This window comes from Grammomys surdaster, unplaced genomic scaffold (assembly GCF_004785775.1).
Source record: "Grammomys surdaster isolate TR1022 unplaced genomic scaffold, NIH_TR_1.0 125562, whole genome shotgun sequence".
Taxonomy (NCBI): Eukaryota; Metazoa; Chordata; class Mammalia; order Rodentia; family Muridae; genus Grammomys; species Grammomys surdaster.
In genome coordinates, this window is record NW_021620409.1 from 604320 (window position 1) to 623742 (window position 19423).

Genomic DNA, 19423 nt, shown 5'->3' on the forward strand with positions numbered 1-19423 from the left:
CCCGCCGCACCGGGCCGCCGGCAGGGGGCGCTCCGCCGGCCGGGGCCCAGGCGGCGGGAGGCGGCGGTCGTGGCGGCGGGAGGCGGCGGGAGGCGGGCGGAGAAGGAGGCGGGAGCTGAGCTGAGCGGGGCGGGCGGGCGGGCGGCGGCGGGGCCCGAGCCCGAGAAGATGGCGGTGCGGAAGAAGGACGGCGGCCCCAACGTGAAGTACTACGAGGCCGCGGACACCGTGACCCAGTTCGACAACGTGCGGCTCTGGCTCGGCAAGAACTACAAGAAGGTAAGCGGGTAGCGCTGCGCGGGGACGATCGGCCGGGACAAAGGGCCCGGGGACGCCGATCCCGGGGGGCCCAGCCCACCCTGTGGCCGCCGCGCCCCTCCCCGAGGCCTCCCCGCGCCTCCCGCTCGCCCCCCCGCGCCCCTCCCCCACCCCGCCCCCACCGTGCCCTCTGCCCGGGTGCAGCCGGCGGCGGCTCAGGGCGGCGGCCTGGGCCCCGGCAGCCCTCGCCCTCCAGGCTGACCGGTGGTGCCGCCGCCGCCGCGCGCCTCCTGCCCTCCGGTGTGCGAGCCTCGGGGTCCTTCAGACCGGAGCCGCTCCGCCGCCGATCCAGACACCGGCGCGGCCCAGGCCTCCCCCGGTGCTTTGTGTACGTCCGTAGACAGATGGCAGAGCAGGAGGGTAGACAGGCGCGGAGCAGGCCGTTGAGAGCGTCTCTACCTGGGGAAATCACCTGTCTCCCGGGGTTACACTCCCCTCCTCCTAAAGGGCTGCAACCCTCTCAGGGGACAGGGCACGGGAGTCCAGGGCAGCAGCCCCTCCAGTCCTCCTTTCACAATGAAGTCGCTCTGCAAGTCAGCCTGGCATCGCTTTGGGTTTGAGGTCCAAGAGGCTAGGATAAGCTTCATATCGCTAGTCCCCACCCCCACCCCGGAACTGGAAATAAGGATGGGGAACAAAAGGGTTCAAGAAGCCCTACCTGTCTTATTTTAATATTTAAACCAAATCTTATTCTTGTGTCTTCATGGCGTCTGGGCTTTTCTTTTTTTTTTTTTTTAACCTTTTATATGGCCTGGTTCCTCACTAACCCCAGCTAAGGGTCCTTTTTTCCTACCTTCGTTTTACAGCCCCCCCCCCCCCAACTCTTGCTACTCCAGCTTTGCAGCCAGCCTGTCAGAAAACAGTGAACAGCTTCAGGAAACCCCACTAATCCTGGTTTGAGTTTGGCCCTGAAACCGTTTGGGGGTCTCTGTGGGTGTCAGCTCTTGACAAACAGCTGTTGGGGTCTGTGACTTGTGTATACCCTCAGCATGAGGCTCCGGTTCCCGATCTTCTGCCTTTGACCTTTTAAAGGGAAATCAGTCTAGGGTCTTAGTGTGAAGCCCCTGAGGGCATTGACAGCTGCGACTTGCTTCAGCTTTCAAGTGTTTTAACTCTTTGTCATTTTCTTCTCCCCCCCCCCCTTTACACCTCCCACGGAGAGGTGCTGACTCCGATTAGGGTAGAGGAAATCGGGGTCAAAAGGTAAAGAGAAAGTAGCTTCCTGGCTCATTGAGCAGAACAGAAAGGTAGGATTCTCCAGGTAGCTTGAAATGGAAGTGTTTGACGCTACCTATCCCTTGGAACGGGATAGACGGCTGTTGTCTTGCTACGTATTATCAAGTGGTCTGAGATCCTTGCTAGAGAGGAGACCCTACAATGCCAACCATGTCCAGCTTCAGTAGAAGCTTAGTTTTTAACTGAGCTTGCCCAGCCTCACCCACCCTCCTCCTCCTTGCTCTCTTAACACACCATTATGGACAGAAGCCTAGTCTTTTATCGTGTTCCCCCAAGAAATACATTGTTGTATCGCTTAGAGCTTTAAAGGGGTTTTTGTTTCCCTTGGTCTCCTCTCAACTTTCAGAATTTTTACAGTTGGTGGGAGATGAGATGCAGAGATGGCAGCGTCCTGCCATTCCAGCGTCAGGGCACAGCCAAGGAAGAGTATAAAGCTTCCCTCGCTGCCAGTCCCGTCCCAGCAACTGGGCTGGTGGCAGTAGAATCCAGTCCCTCCTGAATCCCTCTTTATATAAACTAGACACTCGGAGGGGAAAGGCACAATTCTGTCTGTTCCAGACTCACGGGAGAGACATGGGAGTTGGTAGAGAATTTATCTGGAATCTGTTTCTCTTCCCTTTCCCTCCTTCCTCAGTACATACAAGCAGAACCACCAACCAACAAGTCTCTGTCTAGCCTGGTGGTGCAGTTGCTCCAGTTTCAGGAAGAGGTTTTTGGCAAACATGTCAGCAATGCACCGCTTACTAAACTGCCGGTGAGTTCAAGGGGAGAGGGACCAATCCTCCGAACTGGGAAGCGGTTTTTTGTTTGTTTTGCTCTTTAATTTTTTTTTTCTATGTCCCTGTAATCCAGAATTAGGGAGGTTGAACCTGGAGAATCGAAAGTTGGAGGCTGGCCTGATCTATATAACAGTTCAAAGACAGTGTGTGTAGTCTCATGTCACAAAACAAAAACAAAATCCACCTTTTTTTTTTTTTTTTTCCAAATTTCGAAATTTTGGGAGATTTATTTATTTTTTTACTGTCTCCATCAATGGTCAGCGCATTATAGCTTGACCTAGCCCACAGTGGATCATTCCTGTTATTTTAGAAAAACGCCACAACAAATACTCTGAGAATGTCAGGTTTTAGTCCCTCAGTGTCTGTCTCATGGTTATGCTTAAGTTTGGGGGCTGAAGAGATAGCTCAGCGGCTAAGAGCACTTGGAGAGCGCCTGGGTTCGATTCCTAGCACCCACATGGCGGCTTACAAACATCCATGGCTTCAGTACCAGGGGACCTGATACCTTCAGGGTGCTCATGAGATGCACAAGCAGGAAAAGCACTCATGTAAATAAATAAAAACTCACTCGCCGGGCAGTAGTGGCGCACACCTTTAGTCCCAGTACTTGGGAGGCAGAGGCAGGTAGATTTCTGAGTTTGAGTTCGAGGACAGCCTGGTCTTCAGAGTGAGTTCCAGGACAGCCAGGACTACACAGAGAAACCCTGCCTCGAAAAACAAAAACAAAACAAAAAACCAAACAAAACCACTCACTCATGTAAAATAAAATTTGAAAAGTTAAAAAAAAGCCAAAATAATGTGAGGTTTTAGGTCAGATATGGTGACACACACCTGGCATGTCCACTATTTAGAAGTCTGGTTCAGGAAGATTATAGATTCAAGCTAGCCTAGGACACTTAGCAACATCCTGTCTTCAACTTTAAGAAAAGGGGTACTGGAGGTATAGTCCTAGCAGAGCACTTGTCTAACCTGTGAGAGACCCTGAATTCTGTCTTCAGTGTCACAGAGGAAGGGGTGGCCCAGAACCTAGAACTACCCACATGGTGGAAGGAAATAACTGACACCCTGTAATGTCCATTTGTGCACACACATACATAACATACACACACACACACACACACACACACAGAGCATACATACATACATACATACACATATATACACACATACACAGAACACATACATACATATATAACATACATATACATAGAACATGTATGTATACACACATGTATGCACATAATATACATAACATACACACAACATACATATACATACACACATAACATACACAGAACACATATATCTACATACACATCATACACATATACATATACACATATAACATACATGTACACAAGCAAATATACACATACATATATACATATAACACATACATATTCATACACACACATACATACAGAGAGAGTCTCTAAATAGGTAAGTAAATGTTATTCCTTAAAAAGAGGCAGTGGAATTTAGATTTACATAAATTTGCCTTTAGTCTTTGTGTGTGTGTGTGTGTGTGTGTGTGTGTGTGTGTGTGTATACAATGTAACTTTCACATACTTCTTCCCTGTCTCAATTTTGTAGATCAAATGTTTCCTAGATTTCAAAGCAGGAGGATCCCTGTGCCATATTCTTGCAGCTGCCTACAAGTTCAAGAGTGACCAGGGATGGTGAGATGCCTTCTCTCTCCGCCTTTCATATTTAGTTAAGAGAGAATCTTTCTTTATTTCCTGGGATCCTTCTGAAGTGAAAGAACATGTAAAAGTCCTATGCGTCTCTTATTTTGATAGATCAGAAGAATAGATGTCATGGCCAAAATAGTCTCCAAGCATGAATGAATTGGGAATGAATTCTTCCAGAGGGGAGATTCTTAGAATGTCACCTAAACCTTTGTTGGTCCTTTTGGATTAAGTGTAGAGTGACTTATACATTTGAGACCAGAACACCTGGGTTCCCTGTGATTTGGGTGAAATTTGTTACAAGAATACCTCTTAATTTCCCATTAGGAAGTTATATACCTTTGGGGCTCAGTGGTTAAGAACACTGGCTGCTCTTCCAAAGGACTCGGTCCCCTGCCGTGCAGCCACATGGCTGCCCACAGCCTTGTGTGACCCTGCTCCCAGGGAATCCCGTGACTTCCTCTGGCCTCCACAGGCATGTTGTGCACATGGTGCACAGACAGACAAGCAGGCAAAAGACCCACACACGTAAGATGACATAAACTTAAAAAAGAAAAACAAAAAGGTCTTGTACCCTCAGCTTTTCCCCAGACATAAACTTACTAGATTATTGTCTCTTGACAAGGCGGCGTTACGATTTCCAGAATCCATCACGCATGGACCGCAATGTGGAAATGTTCATGACCATTGAGAAGTCTTTGGTACAGGTAATACACAAGCGCATCCCCCATCCTTTCCCTCCCCCCAGTAAGAATACAGAACACCCCTTCCTCATCTCGGCTACTTCCTCTCTTCACAGAACAATTGCCTGTCTCGACCTAACATTTTCCTGTGCCCAGAAATTGAGCCCAAACTGCTAGGGAAATTAAAAGACATTGTTAAGAGACACCAGGTGAGTGGGAGTCAGGGTGAGTAACTCGGAGGTTTCTGAAGTAGGTGACTGGTTTATACATTGTCACCACTGTTAGCACTGTTTCTCTTAGGAAGCAGCCTGTAGCACCATGTTTTCTCCTGTGCTGCAGTCTTTCTGGTTAAAGCAAGAACTAAGTCTCTGACCAGCACTTGCCTCGATTGCTCTGTTCCCAGGCTTGATGAGTTCATGACTATTCCCTGACCCCCCTTTGGCCTGGGTTATAAAGAGCATATTCTACTGGGTGATAGAAATATCTGATTTCAGACAAATCTAACCTTGGAATCAGGTGTAGTGGTGTACCCTACTTTGGGAAGTAGAAACAGAAGGATCAAGAGTTCAAAGTTATCCTTGGCTATGTAGTGTGTTCAGGTCTACCTGGTGTATCAAGTGATACTGTTAAAACAACCTTAGTAAAATCTCTGCTCTTTGGAGCGCCTTTTAAATAAGCAGATATTACGGATAGGCACTCATAGCCCACTTGCACTCTCCCATAGGTAGGATGGCTCAATGAGTAGAGTAAGTGCTTGTTATGCAAGCATGAAGACCAGAGTCTGGATCCCCAGAACACATGAAAAATGTGGGTGTTATGCCTGATACAGATCAGTGCCAAGAGGGAGGAGCAGGTAGATCCTGGGGCTTGTTAACTGCCAGGCTAGCTGACTGTCAGAGGTTTCTGAGGCAGGTGGCTAGTGGAGAGTAATAAAGGACACTTGCGGTTGACCTGTAGCTTATGCGGCCACACTCAGGCAACACACTACACATGTGTCCAGTATGTGGGGTATCTGTGCAGAGGGTTATCTGTAGGGATATTCTTCAGCCTTTCTCCCATGTTAACACATCATTAGTTCTGTGTTTCTTTGCCACTTAGGTGGTGTTGCAAGAAAATACAAATAATTTTAATACCACTTCAGGAAAGATGTCATTTGAGAGGCAGATCTGTGGTTATATCTTACTCGTTGTTCTTAACCCGAGAGTAATTCAAAAGGAAGTAGGTTTACCGCTTTTCCTTGTGCTCCTAGGGAACTGTCTCCGAGGATAAGAGCAACGCCTCCCATGTTGTGTATCCTGTCCCAGGGAACCTAGAGGAAGGTGAGGCTTGGCTTTTGGTGGCCTCTGCCATGATGGCTTGGGCTATTGCATAGAGGACTGCTTATATCCCATATAGCACCTATCCAGCCTTGCAATTCTGAGTTCTTGTGACTGAGTCTCCTGCACATCAGCAGAGTGCTTAGTTAGAGCCCGTGTCTAGTCATTTTTCCCCTCAGCGTCTCTCTCTCTCTCTCTTCTGTCTATCCTCAGAGGAATGGGTACGGCCAGTCATGAAGAGGGATAAACAAGTTCTCCTGCACTGGGGCTACTATCCTGACAGGTGAGGTCCTGACAGGTGAGGACGGGCTCTCGGGAGCCAGACACAGGTCCACGTGGCAGAGCAAGGAGGCCCAAGTCAGTTGTCGGTTTGCTTTTTTGGATATAGACTTTTGCCATGTAACCCAGGCTGGTAAAGAATTTACAATATAGATGGTACTGGCCTCAAACTTGTAGCAGTCCTTGTACCTGAGCCTCCTGAGTGCTGGGATTAAAGGCGTGAGCCACCCACTGACTTTGTGTGTGTGTGTTTGTTCCCCTTTTCTTTGCTTGCTTTTGTCTTTTTAGGTTTAATTTTTATTTTATGTGTATGGATGTATTGCGTGCATGTGTGTCTGTACACCTTAAACTAGAGTTATAGACAGCTATGAACCATGTGGGTGCTGGGAACCGAACCTGGCCCTCTGAAAGAGCAGTAGTTGTTCTAAATGCCGAGCCATCTCTCAAGTCACTGCTTTCGGTGTTTGTTTATTTTAGTACCAAGCTCAGCTGGAACTTCTGCCTTAGTCTCCTCAGTGCTTGGATTACTGAGGAGTACCACCATGCCCAGTTTCCAGTGTTTGTTTTGTTTTGCTGGTTTTTCAAGATAGGATTTCTCTATGTAACAGTCCTGACTGTCCTGGAACTCACAGAGATGCATCTGCCTCTGCTCCCCAAGGTCTGGAGTTAAAAATGTGTGCCACCTTCGAGACAGCCTCACTATATAATTTCAGCCAACCTAAAATTCACCATGTAGATCAGGCTGGCCTTGAACTCAACAGAGATTTGCTTGACTCTGTCTCTGCCTCCAGTGTTCTAGGACTAAAGGTGTATGCCATCACTCCTGCTTAATATAATTTTTTGTTTGTTTGTTTTTGTTTTTGAGACAGAGTTTCTCTGTGTAGCCCTGGCTGACCTGAAACTTGCTCTGTAGACCATACTGCCTTTGAACTCAGAGAGATCTGTCTACCTCTGCCTCCCGAGTGCTGGGATTAAATGCATGCACAACCACCACCACCTGGCTATAATTTTTAAAAAAAATGTGTGTCTATTTGTGTGTTGGGGGCTGTGAGTGTGTATGTGCAGGTGTGCACGCCCAGAGTCAGGAGGATAACCTCAAGTTCATCTGTAAGAATGCTGTCCACATTCTTTAGGACAGGGTCTCTCATTAGCCTGGCACTCACCAATTAAGCTAGATTGGATGGCCAGAGAGATTTGGTGATCCTTCTATCTAAACCTTTGAAGCCCTGGAGCGGCAAATATAAGCCCAACATTGTTTGTTTATTTAATTTTATGTGTATGAGCGCCCACAGTTATGTATGTGTACCACATGAATGCCCGGTGTCTGCAGAGGCCAGAAGAGGAGGCCTGTAGAGCCTTCTGAACTAGAGTCACAGGTAGTTTTGAGACATAATGTAGGTGCTGGGAACTGATTCCCTGCTTTCTGCCAGAGCAGTTGCTCTTAACTGCTGAGCCATCTCTTCAGTCTCATGCCCAGCATTTTTATATAGGTTCTGGAGATAGAATTCAGGTCCTTATGCTTACTGACTGGTCATTCTCCAGTTCAGTTTTATGTTCCTTTTTATTATACATACATACATACATACATACATACATACATACATACATATTTAAGACAAGGTCTCATGTAGAGCTGTGGCTAGCCTGACTTGGTCTGTACACCAAACTGGCTTTGAACTCACAGAGATGCACCAGCTTCTCCCTCTTGAGTGCTGAGATTAGAGGATTGCTCTCCCATACTTGGCCTTCTTTTTTTTATTTGTGTGTGTGTGTGTGTGTGTGTGTGTGTGTGTGTGTGTGTGTGTGCATGCGCTTGCATGCATGCACTTGCATGTATACAGGATTGGGTCAGGATTGAGACCCTATGCTTTCCTTCCACTTTGGGTCCCAGAGATCTAGCAGGCTTGTGTGGCAAGCACTTTTCCCCAGAGTCATCCCTGTGGGTCATGTTCATGAGTTTTGATAAGTAAATGTAAAACAAAGGCAAGTGTGGTATCACACATCTGTACTCTCAACACTTTAGGAATCAAAGAAAGAAGATCAGGAAATCAAAGTCGTTTTCAGTTTCCTGGGAAGTTTAGAGCCAGCCTAAGCTATATAAAGTTATATCTTAGAACAAAAGTTAAAACCGTATAGTGGTAGGAAAATGTCTCCACAAATGTATATAATTACCCTGGGCTATCATGCAGCCTTGAAAGTGACATTATACAGTTAGTTTATAGGCAGATTTAAGTGAGAAAGGGAGAATAGCGGCTACAGCTACAGCTACCCAGAATGTAGAGACAGGGGCCTAGGACTTCTAAGCTCTTCCGGGAGACATAGTATGACCTCTTTTAGGGAACAAAAAAACCCCCAAAAAACAAAAAACAAAACAAAAACAAACAAAAAAACAATTAAATGTCAAGTGTAATATAACTGAAGTTACTTTTGAAGGAGTGGCTGATTATAGCCACCCCGATGCCCAGGTCACTGTGTGACCCAGGCTGACCTTAGACTCAAGGGAATCCTGCTTCAATTTCCCATAGCCACCTATGCTAGGTTGTTTTCATAGTTTTTGGAAAATCTTTTTGTCCTCCTGTGTTTAATTTGTTGGTTGATTGGTTTGCTTTTGGTTTTTGAGATGGACTCACTATGCTGTTCAGGCTGCATTAGACACAAGACTCTCCTGAGTGCTGGGATCCCAGGCTTGCGTCCTGTTTTATTGTTGATAGTTTCATGCATCCAAGAGCCTGTCTGTGCTCACCAAGCACCCTACCACTGAGCCACCCCTAGCCCTCACTTACATTTTTATTATGAGACAGGCTCTACACTGATCAGGACGGCCTTAAATTCTCCCTGTCATTGAGGCTAGCCTTGAACTTGCATCAATTTTCCTACCTCCACCTCCTGAATGTGGAGATTGTAGACATAAGTCACCACACCTACCAGCTTGAAATATTTTATGATTTGTTTTTATTGCCTGTGGCAAAAAGAATCCCAGTTTAATCGGGCAGATCAACAGTTGAATGTTCTTTGTAAATCAAAAAGGCTGTGTGTGTGAGTCAGTTGTAGAGCCTGCTAGTACCTGCAAGGCCAGGGTCCCTCTCCTCACTGAGAAGCGAGCAAGGCTGCGGGTTGTCCCCCTCACTCCTTCTCCGTCCCCACCTCATGCTGAATCTCTTCTGGCAGCTACGACACGTGGATCCCAGCGAGTGAAATCGAAGCATCTGTGGAAGATGCTCCCACTCCTGAGAAACCTAGGAAGGTGAGCTCTCCTGGTGCCCTCCACCGTGGGAAGAACACCCAGGACCAGACCTCTGGGGAGCTGGGACTCTGTAAGAGTTTCTAGACAGAGCCATAGCTTCTAGTAACTCTCAGACATGGACTGCCCTGTGTTTCAGGTCCATGCGAAGTGGATCCTTGACACTGACACATTCAATGAGTGGATGAATGAGGAAGACTATGAAGTCAGTGACGACAAAAGCCCAGTCTCCCGCAGAAAGAAGATCTCAGCCAAGACGCTGACGGATGAGGTAAGCTTCTGTTCCTCCTTCTCAAAGCTCTTAGCTTCCACCTGAGACAAGCCTCACTGGGAACTGGAGGGTGAACTGCTGTTCATTTCACTTCCTGTTGTGTAGGTAAACAGCCCGGATTCAGACAGACGAGACAAGAAGGGGGGAAACTACAAGAAGAGGAAGCGTTCTCCCTCTCCTTCGCCAACTCCAGAGGCTAAGAAGAAGAATGCTAAGAAAGGGTATGCTACCCATCCCGTGCCCTCACGTGCTGTCCTGATGCCATGTCTAAGGAAAGACAATGCTTTCTGAAGTCACTAGCCCCTGGCTGGGTGTCTGAGAGGAGGGTGAGGGGACCTTCATGAACCTGCTTGATTGTCTTAGTCCAGGTTATCTTTAAACTGAAGGAAAGCTTAGTCACCCAACAGAACTTCTGCATGTACAGTTTCTGTTCCACCCAGCTCTGCCCAGACTGTTCTCTCTCTTTCCTTCTTATAAACTCCTCTAACTTCCAAGGATGTCTCTTTTTCTTCCCAGACCCTCAACACCCTACACCAAGTCAAAGAGAGGCCACAGAGAAGAGGAGCAGGAAGACTTGACAAAAGACATGGACGAACCCTCTCCTGTCCCAAATGTGGAAGAGGTGACACTCCCCAAAACAGGTATGGGCAGGCTGAGCTTCCAGGCCAATCCCCACCCTGTCCTGTCCCTTCAGTGCCCAGCTCCCCAGGGACTGTTTTCCATATCTAGAGTAGCTTCTCCTCCACATCGCTGGCTAGTGAGGTTATCTCTTGCTTTATATCCATGTCTACTAGGCACCTGCTTTGCAACTAGTATCAGTTGTCTGCAGACTTTGTTTTTCTGTGCTGAGAATCAAACCTCAGACCTCTTGTGTACTAGCAAATGCTCTACCACTGAACTACATCCCCAACCCTCCAAATCCTTTATTGTATGTATTTGTATGTGTTAGCCGGTGGTCATCTTCAAATATCATTACTCAGTAGCTTCTACCTTGTGCTTTTAACATTTATTTGTGTGTGTGTGTGTGTGTGAACTTGCCGCAGTGTACATGTGGCAGTCACTGGACAACTTGTGGGAGTTGTTTTCTCTTTCCACCATGTGGGTTCCAGGGATTGGCAACAAGTACCTTTATGCACGACACCATCGTGCCAGTTTCTACCTTCTGTTCTGAGACCTGGGACTTGAAGGTTAGGTTAGTCTGGCTTGCCAGGAACCTTCAGGGATCTCTTCCTCTCTGCTTCCCCAGCATTGTGGTTACAGGTCTGAGCCACTGTGCCTGGATTTTTACATGGGTTATGAGGACTGATCAGATCTTCAAGCCTGTGGAGAAAGTACTTTACTGACTGAGCCATCTCTCTACCCTGATAGGTGTTTGATTATACAGCCCATCAATAAAATATATATTTCAAGACAAATTATGCAAATTATACTGCCAAAACCTCATTTTAGGACCATTTTAAAAGCATATGCAAACGTTATTATTTAAAAAGGGAGTAGGAGAAGGACTGGACTGTTGGCTCAGTGGTTACGAGCAATTACTGCTCTTTCAGGGGACCCAGGTTTGATTCCCAGTGCCACAATGGTGGTTCACAACTGTCTAATTCCAATACCATTGGACCCAGCACCCTCTTCTGACTACTGAAGGCACTGCATACAACATGCTGCACAAGCATACATTCTGGCAAAACAGTCATACACATATAACTCAAAAAATTAGGCTGGCTGGTGGTGGCGCACGCCTTTAATCCCAGCACTTGGGAGGCAGAGGTAGGCAGATTTCTGAGTTCAAGGCCAGCCTGGTCTACAGTGTGAGTTCCAGGACAGCCAGGGCTACACAGAGAAACCCTGTCTCGAAAAAATAAATAAATAAATAAAAATCTACCAGGGTGGTAGCACATGCAGAGGCAGGCAGATTTCTGAGTTCAGGGCCAGCATGGTCTACATAGTAAATTCCAGAACATCCAGAATTACACAGAGAAACCCTGTCTTAAAAAAAATAGTAAAAATCTTAAAAAGACATTTTAAACAGAGTTGGGAAACTGAAGAGATGGCTGAGCAATTAAGAGTGCTTGCTGTTTCCATGGCACCAAAATTTGGTTTTCAGCACCTATATTATGTGGTTCTCAAATGCCTATACCTCCAGCTCCAGAGGATCCAGATCTGGTCCTCTGTTCTAGGCTCTGTGGATACCTGCTTATGTGCGTCTGCACGCATGCCTGCATACACACACACACACACACACAAACCTTCTCACAGACACATGCAGATATATACATAAATAAAAATCACTATGAAAAAAGTGGAACTAGTGATGAATGCAGCAGCTCAGTAAGTAACAGTGCTTGCCACACAGGCCTAAAGACCTGAATTTGAACCCTGGAACCCATAGCAAGATTCAGGAGCTTGTGCCTGGAATCCTAACACTTCTACAGCAAAATGTGATGTGAACAGGCCCAAAGCTTCCATGGGAAGCATAGCAGAAACAACAGCGAGACTTTGCCTCAAAACCAGCTGGAAGGAGAGAACTGACTCCAAAAGTTACCCTATGACTTCCACACAGCAGCATGCAGCGTGGCTCGTGCCTGTGCACACACATGCACACACACACAACCAACCCATCAACTTGTCCATCCCTGGAAAGCAGAGTAGCTAGACTGGGCAGCTGTTTCGTAGAGCTTTTGCCCAGTGTGCAGGAATCCCTGAGTTGAGGACCATGTGCTGCAGCCCTGTGATCCTGGCACTGTGAGGCAGGGGAGCTGCTAGTGGAATGCTAGCCTCCACTACATATCAAGTTCTAGGTTAGCCTGGGATACGTGAGACCCTGTCTCTAAGTCCTGAGTACCATATAAAAAGCTGAGTGTGGTAGTGTATGCCACAGTCCCAGCCAGCACTAAGCTGGAGGCAGGAAGAACCCAGGTCCTTGCTGGCTAGCCAGTCTAACTGAATCAGTGGGCTCCAGGTTCACTGAGAAACTCGGTCTCAACAAACACAGGGAAGTGGTAGAAGATAACACAGTGTAGACTCTGACCTCTACATAGACACACATAGTGAATCTGAAATTTTTAAAAAGAGAAATGTTGGGTCTTGAGAAAAGTTTCAACAGTTAAGCACATACTGCTCTTGCAGAGGACCTGAATTCCCAGCACCCTCGTCAGGAGGCTAACACTAAATAAAAAAGCTCCAGCTGGTGCAGCTCTCTTCTGGCCTCCGTGGCACCTTTACACATGCTCCCATACATGTAATTATAAACTTAAAAAAAGACAGAAGAAGAAAAATGTGAAAGGTGGTAGGAACAACTCTAAAGAGAGACCCAGAATCTCCTCTGAGTCTGTCCGGCAGGAGGAGCCTTCCACAGGGAGTGCGGGGGTCAGGGGGAGCTGCACTACAATATTGGTTTGTGTCTGTCTCCTGTCCAGTAGCCTCAAATATCAAGAAATGTATTTCAGGGGCATTGGGAAGCTGTTTTCTCCTAAGCATTTTATATGAAATCAAGGGAGGGGAGTCTCCTCTGCTTTACAGCTTTGAAGATTAGGTTGGGGTACAGCTTATGGTGAACACTGCCTAGCAGGTACGGAGTCCTGCATTCTAGTCTCAGCCTTTCAGACAGTTTTAAAATATCTTTTTTAAATATTTGAGCTAGGCATGGTGACACATGATTTTAAATCCCAGCACTCAGAAGGCAGAGGCAGGGAGGGCTCTGTAAGTTGGAGACTAGCCTGGTCTACATTACAAGTTCCAGGACAGCCAGGTTTCATACAGAGACCCTGTCTTCAAATTTTAATTAATTAATATCTGACTGAAAGTGCTGATAAACACCTTTAATCCCAGCACTCAAAAAGCAGAGGCAGGTGAATCTCTGTAAATTCAAGGCCAGCCTGGTCTACATAGTGAATTCCAAGATAGCCAGAGCTACATAGTGAGACTCTGTCTCTAAAAAACCAAAACAATATTATTAAGAGCTAATCATTTAGCTGGGCAGTGGTGGCACACGCCTTTAATCCCAGCACTTGGGAGGCAGAGGCAGGCAGATTTCTGAGTTCGAGGCCAGCCTGGTCTACAGAGTGAGTTCCAGGACAGCCAGGGCTACACAGAGAAACCCTGTCTCGAAAAACAAAAACAAAAACAAAAAAAAACCCAAAAAACAAAAAATAACCTAATCATTTAACTAGGCCTGGTGGCATAGCATTATAATCTCAGTGACTTGCCTGGCTGAGGCAGGAGGATGTCAGTAGTACAAAATCGGCCTGGGCTGCAGAATGACCCCTGAGGCCAACCTGCATGACTAAAGGGGACTGTCTCAAAATAAAAAGGAAAGCCAAATGTGGTGACTCACGCCTGTGATCCCAACACTTGGCGGGCGGCAGAGGCAGGAGGATCAGGAGTGCAGAGCCAGCTTGAGCTATATAATGAACTCAAAACCAGCCTGAGCTGCTGAGTCTGTGTCTCTTTCTTTTAAAAAGCATTAAATAAATAAGTAAATAAAGATTTAGTTATGGATGTATTTCATGTATATGGTGTTTGTCTGCCAGTACAATTTGCACACCAGAAGAGGGCATTGGATTCTGTGGGACTACAGTTACAGATGACTGTGAGCCACCTTGTGGTTGCTGGGAGTTGAACTCAGGACCTCTGGAATAGCAGTCAGTGCTCTTAACCTGTCATTCTTCTCTCTAACCTGAGGCTCTTTGAAAAAGGCAAAACCAAAATAAGTTTAAGAGAAGAGAAAAAGAAGGAAGTGTTGGGGAGCTGGGCGTGGTGGTGGCACACACTGTCACCTCAGCACTCAGGAGCAGATGCAGAGGGTCAGGGCCATTCTTTACAAGTTAGAGGCCTGGAATACGTGAGACCCTGCCTCAAAACAAGACAAAGCAAAGCAAAACAAAACAAAACAAAAACAGGTTGGTGCTGGGACTGTAACTCTGGTAGAGCACTTACATTTACTTGCAGGAGGCCCTAGGCTCTGTTGCCAATAGTATATCAAGGGATGGTATCTAACTACTGACCTAGTATGATCTCGTTCAAACTCAGCCTGTCAGAAGATTGTACAGGGAAACAAATAGGGAGACAAAGCTGGAGAGTCACGGGGTACTCGCACACAGATGGGGAAGCTAGAGGAATCATTGGCTGGGTAAGGCAGTAAAATAGAAAGCAAGTTTCACAGTTTTTTGAGAAAGCAACATATGTAAAACTATCAACAGTTGAGAAGTGAGAGCTTGACTTTGGCCAACATGTCTAATGCAGCGGCTTTTTCTCCTGCCAGTCAACACTAAAAAGGACTCCGAGTCGGCCCCAGTCAAAGGCGGCACCATGACTGACCTGGGTAAGAGGGAGCCCTAAGCAGGCAGTGCCTGAAGCATGGGAGAGCTCGGCCCACCTTCCCCTCTCCCTCTGTTCCTGCAGAGGCTCTGCCTTACACCCGTCTTCTTTCCCTTCCAGATGAACAGGACGATGAAAGCATGGAGACCACGGGCAAGGTGCAGCCAGTTTAGACAGGCTCTGTCTCTGTGATTAGTTAGGGAGGCTCTACCTCTCTGGGATTAGGATCATAATGTTCCTTCTGCCCAGGCTTTTCTTGCCATAGATTGATTCTAGCTGTTGCTCAAAACTCCAGCCCATTTAGAGTCCCAGGGCCCACAGTGCTCGTCCTCATCCCCCTGTTGGTGTCGTGTTCCTGGGTGTCGGAGAAGCTGAGGGTTGCTCGGTGGGGGTAGGAGTGCCGAGTGTCCAGCAGCTTCCATACTCACAGGATGAGGATGAGAGCAGCACGGGCAACAAAGGGGAGCAGACCAAGAACCCAGACCTGCATGAGGACAACGTGACCGAGCAAACCCACCACATCATCATCCCCAGCTACGCTGCCTGGTTTGACTACAACAGGTAATGCCCCTGCTTATCCCTCCTCCTTCCTCCCTGGTGCTCATCAAAGGGTTGTTCCTCCTGTTGCCGCTCTAGAGCTTAGAGCTGCTTACCAACCCCACCTTTCAGTCTTTCTCCCTTAGGCTCCTTCTCCTCCCCTGGGACCTCCTGACCTGCTGTGATTTGTCTTGCAGTGTCCATGCCATTGAACGGAGAGCTCTTCCTGAGTTCTTCAACGGCAAGAACAAGTCCAAGACTCCAGAGATGTAAGATTTCAGCTTATGATTTTCTTTTGGGGTCCTTTCTGTATTCACCCTTCCAGACTTAACAACCTTCCACCATGCTCTCTGTTAGACTTACAAAGACATGATAGACACCATTACACAGCCACAGCCTAACACTTTAAAACACGTTCTTCGGGGGTTGCCTGAGAATGATAGAGTCGAGCATACTCTTCTGTACAAAACAAAACAAGTACCTGCCCTGTTGTTCCCATTGCTTCAAGTTTTTTTTAACACATGCAGAAAATTTCACTCCATAATTGGTATGTTACCTGAAATTCACATACCCCTAGCATATGAAACAACTTTAATTAAAATGTAAATGATGATTAGGTTGAGAAACAAGTCAGGTGGTGGTGGTACACACCTTGAATCCCTGCATTCAGGAGGCAGAGGCAGGCATATCTCTTGAGTTCAAGGCCAGGCTGGTTCCAGGAGACCCAGAGCTGCAAAGAGAAATTGTATTGAAGTACCAAAACCAAACCAAGACAAAAAACCTAAGATTGGACCAAGCCTGGTGGCACATGAGGATAGTCCTAGCACTTGGGAGGCCAGTATAAGACTCAAATTTGAGAGCCAGGCAGTGGTGGCGCACACCTTTAATCCCAGCACTTGGGAGACAGAGGCAGGCGGATTTCTGAGTTCAGAGGCCAGCCTGGTCTACAGAGTGAGTTCCAGGACAGCCAGGACTACACAGAGAAACCCTGTCTGGAAAACAAACAAACAAACAAACAAACAAAGACTCAAATTTGAGGCCACCCTGCGCTTCCTAGCTAGATTTTGTCAAAGAGAAGAAGGAACTGAGAGGTCTAGCTCTGAGGATTATGATGGGAGTGTGCACTCTAAAAGAGTAGCATGTGTGTGCAGGATCCGGGCTGGAAGACGTAGCTCCATGGTAGGACACTTGCCTAATGTGCACAAGATTCTTGTCTTTGTACCATCATGCATGCCAGAAGGCAGACATGGGCAGATCTCTGAGTCTAAGTCTCATCTGCATAGATGGAGGCCAGCCAGAACTGTATCATGAGACCTGATCTTGAAAATGAATAATAAACTACAGGTTTAGGGCTTATAAGTCGGTGCTTATTGTATCTGATAACTGCGTTCTCCATGTGTCGGGCAGGACACACTCTTCCAGCATCCTCCCACCTTGAGCCCTCAGCAGACTTCTTATTCACCTCTGACTCTTTGAAGATACTTGGCATATGCTGGCTTGTAGTCCTAGCCCTGAAAAGCTGAGGGAGGATTCTGAGTTCAAGGCCAGCTTGGGCTACAGAGTAAGACCATGTATCAAACAAAAAAGAGCTGCTTTAAAGTTGTGTTTTCGGTCAGTTTTCTTGCCTTGGGCTGTGTGTGGAAACCTGTGGTTAGAGCTCACCACAGTGAGCACACAACAAGGTAGGTGAGGCTGGGCGCTGGCACAGTTTGTCTGCCTGCTTCTCAGCCTCCCTCTGTGGGATCATCTGTTTTTAGCTTGTTTCTTTCTCCATAGCTTGGTGTGGGTCTCTTCCTCTGAGGAGAGGGCCAAGTTTGTGGCAGGAAGGAAAAGGCATTGCCAGCCAACATGACCCTGTGGTATGCTGTCAGGAATGGTGAATGGTAACTGCCAAAGAGCTTGCCATCCCAGGCAGAGCCTCCACCATGCGCTGGCTTACTAGTCTAATTGAGGCAAATACACATTATTATCTCTAGCTCATGGAGCAGGATCCTGGCAGGAGGGAGCGTTTGACTTGTTACTTGAATAAGATCATGCAGCTAGTAAGTAGTAGAACCAGAATCTGGATCCTTTAGTGTAAATATATTCTCAAATTTTACATTTTATAATTTTTAATTAATTATATGCTTTATACTTTCATTAATTTTTAAATATTAAGACTCATTTTATTTTAAAAATTAATGTATGTATGTGAGTATGTATGTGAGTGCCATGCCCACAGAGGCCAGAAAAAGGTGTTGGGTCTGTTGGATCTGGAGTTACAAGCCATTGTGCGAGGTCTAGCTCAGGTGCTGGCATCTGCACCCTATCAGCTATGGGCTCCTACAATGCCAGATACTGCTAGTTCTCCAAAGACATCCTGTTTGATGCATAAGGATTTTAAGTTTCAAATAGCTTGACATCATCATGATAAGACTGACATTTGAATTTAGATCTCTCTAACTTTAAAATATAAATTACATCTGTAATCCCAGCACTTGGGAAGCTGAGACAAGATCACAAGTTGTAAGCCAGTCTGGGTTATAAAACAAGTTCCACATTAGCCTGAACTACAGAAAAAATACTATCTCAAGAAAACAAACAAACAAACAAACAAGCATGTGGTGCATGCCTTTAATCCCAGCACTGGGGAGGCAGTGGTAAGTTCAAAGCCAGCCTGTTTTCATAGTGAGTCCCAGGGCAGCCAGGGCGAGTGTGTATAGGGAGATGCTCCATGGTTAAGAGTGTGTGCTGCTCTTGCATAGCACCTGAGTTCGTTTCCCAGTGGCTGTCCTAAGTGGCTTTTGACTAGTTGTACCTCAGCTCCAGGAGGATCTGACAGATGCCCTTAATGGGCATCTACGTGCAAGCACACACCCACACACACAGCTAACCCTTAAAAATACTTTAGATTTATTTCTGTATACTAATGGTTTTCCTACATGTATGTCTGTGCACCATGTGTGTACCTGGTGCCTTTGGAAGTCAGAAGAGGATGTCATGTCCCCTAGCCTAGAAGTTAGAGGTGGTTGTGAGCTGCCATGCAGGTGCCCAGGACTGAACCAGGGTCCTCTGCAAGAACAAGTGCTCTTTGCCACTGAGCCATATCTCTAGCCCCCCAAATAAAATCAATCAGCCTACCTTTCTTCCTTCCTTTCTTCCTTCCTTCCTTCCTTCCTTCCTTCCTTTCTTTCTTTCTTTCTTTCTTTCTTTCTTTCTTTCTTTCTTTCTTTCTCTCTTTCTTCTTCCTTCCTTCCTGTTAAGCATTTGTTCCCTAGAACCCATATGGTGGAAGGAAAGAATGGACTCCTATAAGTTGTCCTCTGACCTCCACACACTTGCCTTGGAGCATACACACACACACACACACACACACACACAACTTATTAATTTTAAAAACATCACCACCACCAAAAAAGGCAAGAAAGAGAGTCAGTTAGATGGCTTGGTGTGTAAAATCCCTGGGTGCCAATCCTGACAGGACAAAGTCCTCATGCATGTCATGGTGCTCATACACACACACACAAAATAAGTAAATGAAAATGAGAGAGATTGAGAGAGAGAGAGAGCATGAGCACGTGCGTTCATAGGATGGTTCAGTGATAAGGACTCCGAGTCTGACGACCTGAGTTTGGTTCTTAGATCCCACATGTTGGAAGGAGAACCAATTCATGAAAGTCACCATCTAACCACTGCATGTGTGCTATAGATTGTGAATGCCTACATACACAGAATAAGTAAGTGTAAATAAGTTAATAAAACTAGTACATGTAAAACTAA

The 19423-nt window shown here is 46.6% G+C and overlaps 1 protein-coding gene across 5 annotated transcripts in view; it reads left to right on the top strand.

Annotated features, from left to right (window-relative positions):
- Positions 1-62: 62 nt before the first annotated feature.
- Smarcc2 (SWI/SNF related, matrix associated, actin dependent regulator of chromatin subfamily c member 2) overlaps positions 63-19423 on the top strand; it is a 29779-nt gene continuing 10418 nt past the window's right edge. For 2 of the 5 annotated variants that reach the window (XM_028786600.1, XM_028786597.1), the window contains exons 1-15: positions 155-279; positions 2189-2308; positions 3927-4012; positions 4647-4728; positions 4821-4913; positions 5954-6023; positions 6234-6303; positions 9468-9543; positions 9680-9811; positions 9917-10032; positions 10328-10452; positions 15072-15131; positions 15248-15285; positions 15558-15688; positions 15862-15933. In XM_028786600.1, the coding sequence (XP_028642433.1) occupies positions 169-279; positions 2189-2308; positions 3927-4012; positions 4647-4728; positions 4821-4913; positions 5954-6023; positions 6234-6303; positions 9468-9543; positions 9680-9811; positions 9917-10032; positions 10328-10452; positions 15072-15131; positions 15248-15285; positions 15558-15688; positions 15862-15933 (1382 nt within the window). In that variant the 5' untranslated portion in view covers positions 155-168. Of the gene's footprint in view, positions 280-2188; positions 2309-3926; positions 4013-4646; positions 4729-4820; positions 4914-5953; positions 6024-6233; positions 6304-9467; positions 9544-9679; positions 9812-9916; positions 10033-10327; positions 10453-15071; positions 15132-15247; positions 15286-15557; positions 15689-15861; positions 15934-19423 lie in introns of all 5 variants that reach the window. The other 3 variants (XM_028786596.1, XM_028786598.1, XM_028786599.1) reach the window with 3 other exon arrangements.